Source organism: Periplaneta americana, chromosome 6 (assembly GCF_040183065.1).
Source record: "Periplaneta americana isolate PAMFEO1 chromosome 6, P.americana_PAMFEO1_priV1, whole genome shotgun sequence".
NCBI lineage: Eukaryota > Metazoa > Arthropoda > Insecta > Blattodea > Blattidae > Periplaneta > Periplaneta americana.
The window spans coordinates 49868941-49881602 of NC_091122.1; the positions used below are offsets into that span (position 1 = coordinate 49868941).

General features: G+C 34.0%; 1 protein-coding gene across 5 annotated transcripts in view; it reads right to left on the minus strand.

The window, feature by feature from the left end:
- The window catches only part of ERR (estrogen-related receptor), a 370747-nt gene that overhangs the window by 42321 nt on the left and 315764 nt on the right, over positions 1 to 12662 (minus strand). For all 5 annotated transcript variants that reach the window (XM_069828081.1, XM_069828082.1, XM_069828084.1 and 2 more), the window contains 3 exons: positions 9709 to 9936; positions 6533 to 6694; positions 502 to 683 (listed from right to left, as the gene is read on the minus strand). In XM_069828081.1, the coding sequence (XP_069684182.1) occupies positions 502 to 683; positions 6533 to 6694; positions 9709 to 9936 (572 nt within the window). The remainder of the gene's footprint in view (positions 1 to 501; positions 684 to 6532; positions 6695 to 9708; positions 9937 to 12662) is intronic.

A 12662-nucleotide genomic window follows, 5' to 3' on the forward strand; every position in this document is an offset into this window, starting at 1 on the left:
GTGCTTCTATTTACATTCTTTTTTCTTATGATGCACAGACATTAGTGTGCCAGAACAAGGGAAAACTTTGGACATAAATTTCCTGGCAGCCTCGTTCCATACAGAAAAACAATACTAAATTTAGTCATACGCTCGTCAAACTTAAAGAAAATATCTGAACAGAAATTCGTTCCAGTGTAGAGAAAGTGATGCGTATAAATGAAAGTTTCTTATGACGATGTGATTTATATATCACACAAGATGAGCAACACTTTCAGCAGCTACTGTGAAAAGATGAGTATTAAATGTTATTAATATAACTTAGTACGTAAGTTTAATCTGGCGAAGTGCCGTGAGCTTATGAATAGCAGCAACAGTAGCATAAGTGTCTTGCTGCAGGTTGACCGATAGAAACACCATAAACGTTCACTGGGACTCGCTGTATATTGCATTTGAAATTAAAGATTCGTACAGAAATACATGCGAATATGATTTATCACAGAAGTCAGTCATGTTACTTACATGTTGATAAAGCTCGATGGCGCCACATTCTCGTGCCTGTTTTTCATCCAGAGTGAAGTCTGAAGCAAACCTTAACTTGCCTGTACATGATAAAGATCTGTATGTTAAGGTTAGCGTTAGAATTTCTGCCCACGTGCTTTGAAGAAGCCTCATCTGGTCGTTGAGGGAAAGGTCAGTAAAACCTAAAATAAAAACGAACAAGGAATATTTAGTTGCTGAGTTATACTTCTCTTTCATTAGCATTTATGTATATGTGTGTATATATTCTGTGCAGCATCAGTTTAAACTGGCTGCCAATTTAGCTAACAAGCAGACATTCTGATGGGGACAGATAAAAAAGTTAGATGTTCTTCTTTCCACAATGTTAATTATGTCAAAACAAGTGATTATAGAAATTTTAGCAACTCGATCGCAATTACGAGGCCGTCCAGAAAGTGATTTTCCCTGGAGCCGTTTACAGAAAAAAAACACAATTGCATGGAAAAATTTATTGAAATAGATACAGCAATTGTTGCGCTATTTATCAACATATCTCCCACTGGAATTGAGACATCAATTTTGTATCCTTGTGTCGTAGAAGTCAACTGTCTGGGATCGGAACCAGCATTTGACAACCGTCTGCACCTCACTGTCGATCCCATGATATGACAAATATCTCAGTTCCCGTGGGGAATATGTTGAAAAATAGCTCAACAATTGCTGTGTCTGTTCCAATGAAGTTTCCCAATGAAATTGTGTTTTCTTTCTGTTAACGGCCCCTGGCGAATTAATTATTTTATGACCCTCGTAATTGCGGTCGAGTGGCCAAAATTTGTATAAGCACTTCTTTTTCACATTATTAACATGGTGAAAGAAAAGACAATTAACTTTTTTTATCTGCCCCCATCAGAATGTTTGCTTGTAAGTGAAAAATATTTAATAATAATATGTATTATTAAGTGTACATACAGAGTGATTCAGGAGGATTGGTAAATATTTTAGAGGAGATGATAGTATGGATTATTGTGAGTAAAAAAGTTCATACAAACATGTGTCCAATTTTCAATGGCTGTTTGAATAATGCGTAACAAGAGTTACAAGTGGCAAGAAGGAAAGACAAATGACTTGATAATTACATTTATTTGCTTATTTATAAGATATCAACACATTTTTAATAGTTCAAAGTACTAGTTAAAAATTCCACCATCAGCTTTAATGCACCTGACAACAGTAACTATTGTTCACCTTGCCATTCTTTTACGAGTGTAGTACTATTCATAATATGAGTGACCAATCCATCCCTTATGTTTACTTTCGTTTTTATACACAGACAAAAATATCGACAGGTCTGGGGACTTTGGTGGCCAATGGCCAATGCACGTGACCACTATGGCCGATCCATCATTCAGGGAATATAAAATTTAGATTATGTGACATCTGGCAGCTAAAATGTACAAGGGCTCCATCATGCTGGAAGAACATACCCATATTTGTGTAGCCAAGGGAAACTCTGCGAAACATTAGAAGCTCATTTTGCACAAAGGTGAAGTAGCTGCGTCATGTAAGACGAATTGGTAACACAGCAGACCCAATCAACTGAGTGTTAATCATACTGCACATACATTCACAGAGAAGTGATGTTACGTTCAAACAGCTGTATCTCCAAACCCAATGAAAATTGTACATATATTTATATGAACTTTTTTACTCAGAACAGTCCATACTACCAACCTCTAAAATATTTGCTGTGCATGCAAAGAGGATTTGAGCTTTGGCTGCTCTAGTCTGCAAATTGTATGTTGCCTCTTTCCTTAAGTAATTATGTATTCTGAATCAAAATGTTTTCCTTAGAGTTTAGACAAATTAAAAATGATTCACTAATAATTAATTGAAGACCTCCCCAGAAAAAGGACGTAACCAACAAAACTATAATTCATGTTACAGAAGAAAGAAAATAATTTTTGCGATATATTTGATTAGGTCTCTATTTACTAGCAGAACCATTTGATTACACAAGAATACAAATTTATTCTGCTATTGATTTGTTATAAATGAATGCTTCAAAATTACTTTTTCTAACCAAGTCACATATTTCAATAATTTGAAGTTACATTCTTTTTCCGGGACTTTTTCCCAGGAACAATGGTTTTTCATTGTTGAGCAATATTTCACCAGTATTTTCACACAGTGTGCAGGAACTAAAGAACCTGGATAAAGAAAGGCACTAGACTACTACAGGTGGCTTCGGGTATTTGTTGAACATGGAATTGTGGAGATTGATAAGATTTTATTCACTGACTTACCATAGTTTCACCTCAGTGGTTTGTAAACATTCTTTCTTCAATTATGTTTACTGCTTTAATGCATTCATTTAAAAATAAATGGGCAGATAAACTTGTTTTTAAAGTCGTATGACATCACTGATAAAGTGGAACTGGTTCTTTTATTTTAGTAAGAACCTTTTTAGCTGTTTTATTTATATATTCAAACATTATGCTGATAAACTTGTTTTGTTCGACATAATTAAGTAATAAACTAACCACTATAATAGACATACATATGTACCAGGTCAGTTATTATGTATGTATGTATGTATGTATGTATGTATGTATGTATGTATGTATGTATGTATGTATGTATGTATTTATTCACACTGCAATGGGTATATACCCGGTGGCAGTGGTAACTAACTACACTCAATAATGACAATAATAAACTTATTAATTAAAATACAATTAATAATAATAATAGTAATAATTAATACTAACAATAATTAATAATAATAATAATAATAATAATAATAATAATAATAATAATAACAACAACAGGGAATATCCTAAATTAAATGAAACGATCACTTAAAATAACATCTGAAATAAATCTAATTTGTGGTTGAGAACGTGCTACAGCCAAAATACCGGTACCTAAATTATCTCTTTTTGACTAGCAAATTTATAAGTCGACTTATTCCAATGATTAAAAAAATTCAGACTCAATTTAAAGAATAGTTAAGCCATTTAGTCTGCCTTCATTCATGACTCAACTTCAATAGTTCTTAACTCGTAGTAGACAAGAAAAGCTAAATTCACCAGAGCAGTTATTCTTGAAATCAAGTGTCGGGCGATAATGATTGGCTAGATTTCCTCTCCTACAGATTATTCACCAGAGCTCAGGCTCCACAATAATCTCTATGATCATTTATCCTCTGCGAAAAATGGTCTTACAAATTAATATCACTGAAATTTGCTGCTCTAGACTGTATCCATTTAGTCTATTGGTAAATTCGCCTCTGCTTATAAATGTCTGTTTCTTTCTTGAACAGCCTTCACAAATCAATTCAATTCAATTTATTTTGGCCATTAGACATACAGTTTTAGGCTTCGTCAGAATACATTGGTTTTAGGCTTCGTCAGAATACATTGAAAAAAAAACACCAATAAAAGATAGAGTACAATTTAAATACGGTAATACAATGAAAACACGAAATAATTTGAAACTTTTAAATTAAAGAAAACGGTTCACCCATAATGTATTAATTATAACTAATTGCAATTAAACGTATTTATTAAAAAACAATTTCATACAAGTTTGTGTTGAAAAACTCACCAACAGAATAAAAAGGATTATTTAATAACCAATTGTAAAATCTAGTTTTGAAGATATTGACTGGTAATTTATAGTATTGACTGGGAAGCTTATTATATAATTTCATCCCCATAATTGAAAAGTTTGTGTTGCTCTTGTGTAATATACAATATGGAATATTAATTTGTTCACTATTTCTAACTTGGCCACTAATGAGTAATTGTTGATATTTTGTCGAGTACAAAGTACTATATCGTATATATACAAATTTATGATTGTTAAAATCTGTGATTGTCTGAAAAGTGGCCGACAATGAGCAAGATAGTTTGATTTACATAAAATTCTAATGGCTATCTTTTGCAAAATCAAGACACTTCCAATTTTGGTTCCATTTCCCCAAAAAATTAGGGCATATTGGATTATCGACTGAAAGAAAGAAATTATAATTTTGAGAAACGCAAGTCGTTAATTTCTTTAATAAATATAAAACTCTTGATAGCTTTGTGCATATATATTCGATGTGGTTATCCCATGTTAAACTGGAGTCTATAAAGAGTCCTAGAAATTTTGTATAGTTGAATCTGTTGTCTTTATTTATTAGACACTTTAGGCTAAAAGTTATGTTGATAGCTTTTCTTGATTAAGCAAGAAACCAATGCACGTCATTGTCAACAATTCTGCCTATATATCAGACAATACAAATATTTATAATATTACTACAGAGCAACTGAAAAGTCGTGCACACCAAAATTAACAATTCATATAAAATGTATCATGTTCATCCTCCTCCAGTCTTGACAATGAACAGCTAGCTATTGATGCTGCTCTTCAGTGTGTTACTCAAATTTCTGAAATATCTATTTGCATACTTGACGACTCCAAGGAGGTTATATTTAATATAATAAAATATGTACCAAACCTATATGCACATAGAATTATTCCCACTCAGAAACAACTAAGTAAACTAAAAAAAAACTCCAAAAAGAAATAACATTTCAATGGATACCTAGTCATTGTGGTATACCTGGCAATGAGAAAGTCGATAACATTGCAAAACAGGCAACATATTTGCAACCAAGACCTCTTCAAGTGATATCTCTATCCAGTGCCTTTGTTTCAGTAAACTCTCATTTTACAAACCTATGAATCAACAATGATTACTGGCTCTTTTCTGACAATGGAAAAATTTTACAGTCCATACAAAAGAAACCAAATGACGTGGAAATGTACGAAAACTTGCCCAGACATGTTCAAACATTTTTAACAAGAGCCAGAACAGATCACATTGTCACACAATTGTACCTATACCGATTTCACTTTTCTGATAATCCTACTTGTCTGTGGTGTAATAATCATGATGAAGATCTGGAACACATTCTTCTATACTGTCTACGCATAAAACACAAAAGAAGTAAATTAAAATCATCAGTACCAGTTGCAGAAGACAACTCTTCAATATATGCACCTCAACTCTGGCTACTAGCAACAGACATCTATAATGAACATCAATCAATATACCACTCATTTCTCACGAAAAACAAGAACTAAAAATATTATAATGGACTTTATGTTGTCAGCAAACAGCTAGATACATTAAGAAAATCGATTGATTGACTAATTGATAAAATGTATCAAAGTTATTTTAATTGTACCTTCCGCAACAAGTCGGTGGCACTATAAAACTGCTAACAACAATAATAATTAGAATCTCTATCTGTCGTGTGATGGTGATATGATGTCTCCAGTATAGCTTCAAGTAAAATATTTTCCCGGGAACAACGGGTTTTCATTGATGAGCAATCTTTCACTAGCATTTTCTCGCAGTGTGTAGGAACTGAAGAACCCGGATAAAAAAGGCACTAGTCCAGGGATCTAGGCAGCCAGGAAGTTCAATCACGCTCTTCTGGCTATCATTGTTAGTCAAGCAATATAAACCCACACCCTTTTGGATATTGTTGGTCAAAACATAACCCCACACTCTCCTGGCTATTGTTGGTCAATCAAGCAAAGTAATGCTACAATCTTCTGGCTATCGTTGGTCAGTCTAGCAACATAACCCTACACTCTCCTGGCCATTGTTAGTCATTCAAGAAGATTTAGCTGTTTGTAACTACCCCAACAAGTAGGAACCCTTTTTCTTCTCATTTTTGTTCTCCCAAAGATGAAGATAAAGCCAATCAATACCAGCAATGTAAAAAGTTCAATCCATCTCTCTTTCGAAGATAATAAAATGTAATGCAACATGAAACCTGAACAATGGTGGTTTATGCTGCGTGAACTACATATAACAATAAAGATAATAGTATTTAAGGTAATGAGTAATAGGGCAGGAAGTGTTCTGAAATATGGTAAGTTTACTTTCATTTTCAATATGTATGTGGAATGGAGAGAAGCACATGTGTGAGTGGCAGATTTAATTAGGGGAAGTGTGCCTCTGGTGCAGCCCCTTATAACATAAAAAACGCACCTGGAATTTGCTTAGCCCAGCTGATGATGCCCACCAGTTCCCTGTCATACAACTCACTCAGCGTGCTTACAATACGATATTCTGGCTCGGATAAGCTTGAATCGTGGGAGGCCAGCAACATTTCAGGTTCACATGATGACAGCGCTTCCAACATTTTGTTCTCTGTGAACATCACATCAAGAAAATGTCAACAGTTCAAAGTTAAAATCGTGAAGTAAATATATTTCCATATTAAAAGAAAGAAAGAAAGAAAAACAAAGGAAGGAAGAAAGAAAAAGAAAAATTAAATACAACTGAGCAATGAGAGAGGAATATAAGAAATAAAAGTGAAGGGGAAAAAAGAAAGAGAAAAAACAATAAATAAATAAATATACAGCATAACTTCTCTTAATGTACATCTTTCAATGACGGACACTTTGAATTCTTTTGCAGAATTACATGTACTCTTACCTTCTCAATGAGAACATTCTGCATTTAAAATTTACAGTGAGTTCCAATGAATATTTAGGGTGTTTAAGTCGGCAAATCCCCCATGCTACTACTGCTGCTTGCATCTATGAACTCACGACACTTGCTGGATTAAAACTTACATACTATATTATATTAATAACATTTGGTACTCAACCTCCTCACAGTAGCTGCTGTAAGTGTTACCCATCTTGTGGGATACATAATTCACATTGTTGTAAGAAGCTATAATTCTAGGACTGCGTCCTCACACAAATTGGTTTCTACTTCATCCGGTTTTTACTTCTGTAAGCACAACAGGTTGTTGTTGGCTTTTCCGGTCATTCACAAAGCCTGTTTCATTAAGCCTATTCACTCAATTTAATATTGGGCCAGGAAATTTACGTCTTAAGTTTTCTCTTGTTCTACCATGTGATTTCTTTTTCCGGATGTACATTTTACAAATGTGTATACGTTCATGCAACGAATATGTGCCCATTACAAAACACAACACAGCCTAAGAGAATACACTGTACTTATTCTTAACTGACTTACTGTACAGCTAACATGTGGAGCGATCAGCTTGCCAGCCTGCAGTGAGCTCCCACAGATGCAAGCAGTGTGGTAGCAGGGGGACCTTGCTGTTGTTCGGCCAACAGAAACACTGAGAACGTTCACTTGAACTCACTATATTTCACTTTGCATTCATTCACACACACATAACATTACATATCATGACAAGAGATGATAATTCTACAATAATGAAGTGCTCTTCACTAAGCATAGTAACTATTGTACCGGTACCTGACTTGGATGGGATTATTAGAATCTGATAAAATTTGTAACAAAATTAGAAATAATTCTGCATGTAATAATTCATTTCTACGAAACGTGGTGATCTGCAAATATATTGGGGAACTCATTTCACTTCTCTTTTCATTTTAAGTAAGAAAAAAAAAAATGTTAAAGCTGTTTTTCCTTTCATCGACATTTTGGGTTTTGAGTTCAAATTACCTCGTAAATCTTTAGAGGTATAGTGTTCCTAAATTAATATATAGGTATAAATAGTAGTGATAATGAACACTATATAACCAGGACACCCAAACTTGTTTATTTAGAGACCCAGTAACTATAGCTCGTGCAAGGAACGATTACCGAAAAGCAGTGGTGGCGTTACTGTCTGTTTTGACGTGTGCATGTAGGCACGCCAAGGGGGTGAGAGGTGCAGGCCAATGGAAGTACCGCCTCTTCCAAAAAGATGAACAAATAAGGACATCACTGTGGAAATAAAGAACGTAGCAAGAGAAAAATTCCAAGCTAATTAAACGCGCAACATATGTTTACGAGTGAACTAATGATACCATGCGATAAAAGACATATATATACATGCAATGGAACAAACTAAAGTCGTAATGTAATTACCACAACGCAAGACTGATTCTATCGATGTCATTTCTCTTCCGACTGTACTCTTGAATATCATTCAAGCTATCTCGTGACTTTTCCTGTTGCCCGCTCTTCCTTATCGCATTGTTTCATTTGCATTCCTTCCGAAGGTATTCCCTGCTTGCGAGATCTATACATGGATAATCGGTTGGGGGCCAGATGTTATACCAAAGATAATTCGTAGAAATACGAATACGTTTTATATACAATCATTTTGAGTAAATATTTCGCAGAAAAAGCTATTATCATGCATTTCATTATACTTTTGATACGAGTTAAATTTGCAAATTTTGGTAGAATAGTGTGTGCATAATTGCTTAATGAGAAGTGTAACAATAAAAGCTGTTGATATCTGGTTTCTCTTCAATGGTACTGAGTGGCAAGATGTCTTGAAGATGTTCGTTAATCAGGCTCGACATCAATTTTTCTTTTTGAAAATATTTGTACACATACATATATCAATAAAACATGGAGATCATATGCCGGACTTGCTTCTTCAAAGCTGGATACTTTTCATCTGATATTAATTTATAGAATTTTATCAGATATTTAGGATCGAAAACTCCTTTTACTGCATCATCATACTGCAAATTTAGCAGTTATAATTGCCGAAGCACTATCAACATCACAGGCAAACAGAGACGAAAATAAAGAAATTTCAGAATCCATTTTCATAGAATCTACAAATCTTTCAATAAACTATTCTTTAACACCGTCAATAACTTCCACAATTAATCACTTCTGAAAGATGTTTCGGGATATCGGTTTCATAGATCATTGATTGTAGGATAATACCCCCCAATTTTTACAGACGTTTATCTATTTAATAACTATAACTGAAATGATTTCGCTGCACTTCAGGCATCACTGATTAGCTTATCATTGCCTTTACTATGGTCTTCAAATCATCCAAATGTTTTGTTAAATCAACAAGAAATGCTAAACAAGCTAACCAATTGGGGTTACTTTGTAATTCACACAGGTGACATCTTTCTTCAAGAAATTTTCGGATTTCTTTCATATTGCGAGAAACCTTGTCAATATGTGACAATGTCTCAGCCATCTTACTTTTGCGTCGAGATATGCTGGAAAACGTCGTGTTCAAAAAATAAAACTCTAAAATTGCTAATAATTTAATATACAATTTTTAGTTTTAACAAGAACAAAGACGGACCACATGAAAGGCCATAGAGGGCCAGATGTAACCAGTGGGTTGTAGTTTTGGCAGCCCTGGCATATAAGAACCAATAAAAACAAATAACAAAATTAAAACCAAGACTTACCTTCAAGAGTTGGAGTAGGCTTGATGGGTGGCATTGGTTGTACTTGGTACGGAAGTTCTGGGTTTCTTCTGTACTTCTGTCTACCTCCTCGCACCCGGTCCAGTCGCACACCTTCTTTCAACATGCCCATTCGCAGGCATTTCTGAAAGCGGCAAGCCTGACAAGCTTTTCTCCTTCGTTTGTTGATTTCACAGTCATTTGATGCTGGACACGTGTATTCAATATTTCCTGCACAAAAAAATGGTGTAAGGATGACCCATATTTTCTCTTTTTATATATTTTAGGCATTTTGGAATAATTAGATACTTTATCATGTATTAACAGTATTCCTGTTTATAGTTTATTTTTTAACTATCACCAACTGACGTATTTAAGTGAAATTATGTATTTTTGGGCTGATCATATGTACCATTTTGAACAGAACAATATCATTATTTTCTTACATCATTTTAGTAAAAATATGTTAGTCCCTTTTTTTATAAAAACTTTTAAATTATGCCTAAATAAGGTTTGTGGGCCTTTCGTCCACATTCTCTTGACCACAACCGATTGGTCCATACAATTTACGTCCATCAATACATTTTGTTCACACCTTTTATGGCCATACACTTTCGTCCATCTTAGAATGCATCTGCAGGCAGTGATTGTCGCCGAGATGCCGCAATATTGTTTGGACTACCATTTGTACCTTTACAAGATTTTTCGAAATATTTGATTTTGTGGCAGAAAGAACAACAGAAGAGATTGGAGAAGTTATAGAATTGTGGAAAGAGTTTATGTGAGAGGGATTCGTCGAAGAGGAAGGAGAATGGAGTGCAATGCAAGATTTCCACTGGAAAAATGGAATGTGTACAAAGCAGTCTTGAATGGGGAACAAAGGATACCAATGCCGTCGAAGGTTGGAATAGTAAATTTAAAAAACTCATGGTTGTTCATCATCCCAGCATTTGGAAGTTTTTGGAAGTCTTGCTGGATGAACAGGAATCAAATGAGCAGGTGATTACTCAATATTGTTGGGAGGACATATGCGAGTCCGTGCACCATTAAGTCAGACATATGTCAATAATCATGAATGCATCAGGGAAATGGTTACACGGTATGAAGATTACAAGAACGACGGCCGACTGGAAACATATCTGAGAGGAATTTCATACAGATTAAAAATTAACCCTGCTGAAGTTCTTCAGGAAGAAGAAAATGATGATTAATCATGTTTGTAATATGAACAGTGTGTACATCAACACTTCTAAATTTAAATAAATTACATTTTCACCAAATGAAATATGTTTCACGTCATATATTTTTTTTTGCCATACTGTATGAAATAATCAGTAGATGAAAATGGACTAAATGGTCAGTGGACAAAACTTAAGGGGAGAGAATGGTATTTTTTTTTTACTTCTTTCCTATTTGGTGTAAAATATTAATTTTTTGTATGTAGAGAGCTCATAGTTGTAGCAACTCAACCAAATATAAATATTTTGAAAAAAAAAAATTAATTGGGGACCCAAATTTGAAAAAAATATACCCAATGCAGGATTGTACTAAAACCGATATATCTAAACCGTTTTTAAAGATAGATTCAAACAGATTTTTGCAATGTATTTGCAAAAGCATGTTCTACAAACTGTCTGTAACAGAATTTTGATATTAGTCCCTACGTTTGTAAAATAAACAATTAAAATTTAATAACACTTTTCTGATTTCCTTTCTTGCAAACAAACGGAAGTATTTTTAAAATGAAATCAATTAACAAAATTCTGTTACAGAGAAAAGTTTCCTAACAGTCTAAAGAATGTGTGTTCTAAATTTAATGCATGTATCTTTAATAGTTCAGCAATTATATCCATTTTTGTCTGGCAATGTAGCAAAAAAAAAATGAAGTTACTGGAAACCGATAAAAGGGAGCGTGTGATTTAAAAATCCATAGCGCAGGAAGTTTAAAAATGACGTCTCAACATCTGATAAGGGCACAAATACCCACAAAATGTTATGCAATGCATTCCACACATATCAAAGAGTATTTTAAAGATTTTTTTTTTTTAATTTAATTTACCAGAAACAACAATAAACGTGGGCGAGTGATTTAAAAATCCATAATGCAGGAAGTTTAAAAATGGCGACTCAACATCCGATAAGGGCACAAATACCCACAAAATGTTATGCTATGCATTCCACACATATCAGAGAGTATTTTAAAGAAAAAGAAAAAAATATATATATAATTTTTTTTTTTAATTTACTCATTTCTCACCAAAAAATACCATCCTCTCCCCTTAATGAATGAATCGTGAAATGGACAAATATGTCAGTGAAAAAAAGAAAAAAAAATATAGTGGACGAAACGTAGTGGACCAAAGGCCTTATAACGCTAAATAATGGTCAATCATTGATGATAATGATGGTGGTGGTAACCTTTGCCAAAAATACTGGGCTGTTTAAGGTGGAGGACGTATAACAGACTTAAAGGACGTGGATGTACCAGTAGTGTTAGTCACGGGCCTCTTTCCTATTTAATATATAATTTAATATAATGTAATGAAATGCAAGGTGATTTAAATTTTAGTCCATGTTAAATCTTTCGTACACTACTTTTAACAACTTGAATATAAATAATTGATTAAATGGCGATTTTACTTGTGTTAATTGTGTAAGCATGTGCGGCTTACGGCTGTTTCGGTGCTTCTTCACACCATCCTCAGAGCCTACTAGATCTCGGCGTCATCTCGAACTTCGCTGCCTGTTGTGTGGGTGCGTTCGATTGTTGAAAAGTGTTGAAATGTGGTGTCAAATAGTGTGTGTGTTCTGAAATTGATCTGTGTGTTGAGAATTTGATCAGGGTGTGTTTTATTGTGTCTGTATATTTCATATTGTTCTAGTGTATTGAGTTTTTGGTTTTTGGGTTGTATGCGTAGGATTTCCATTTTTGTATTTATGTTATTGTATGTGTGGTT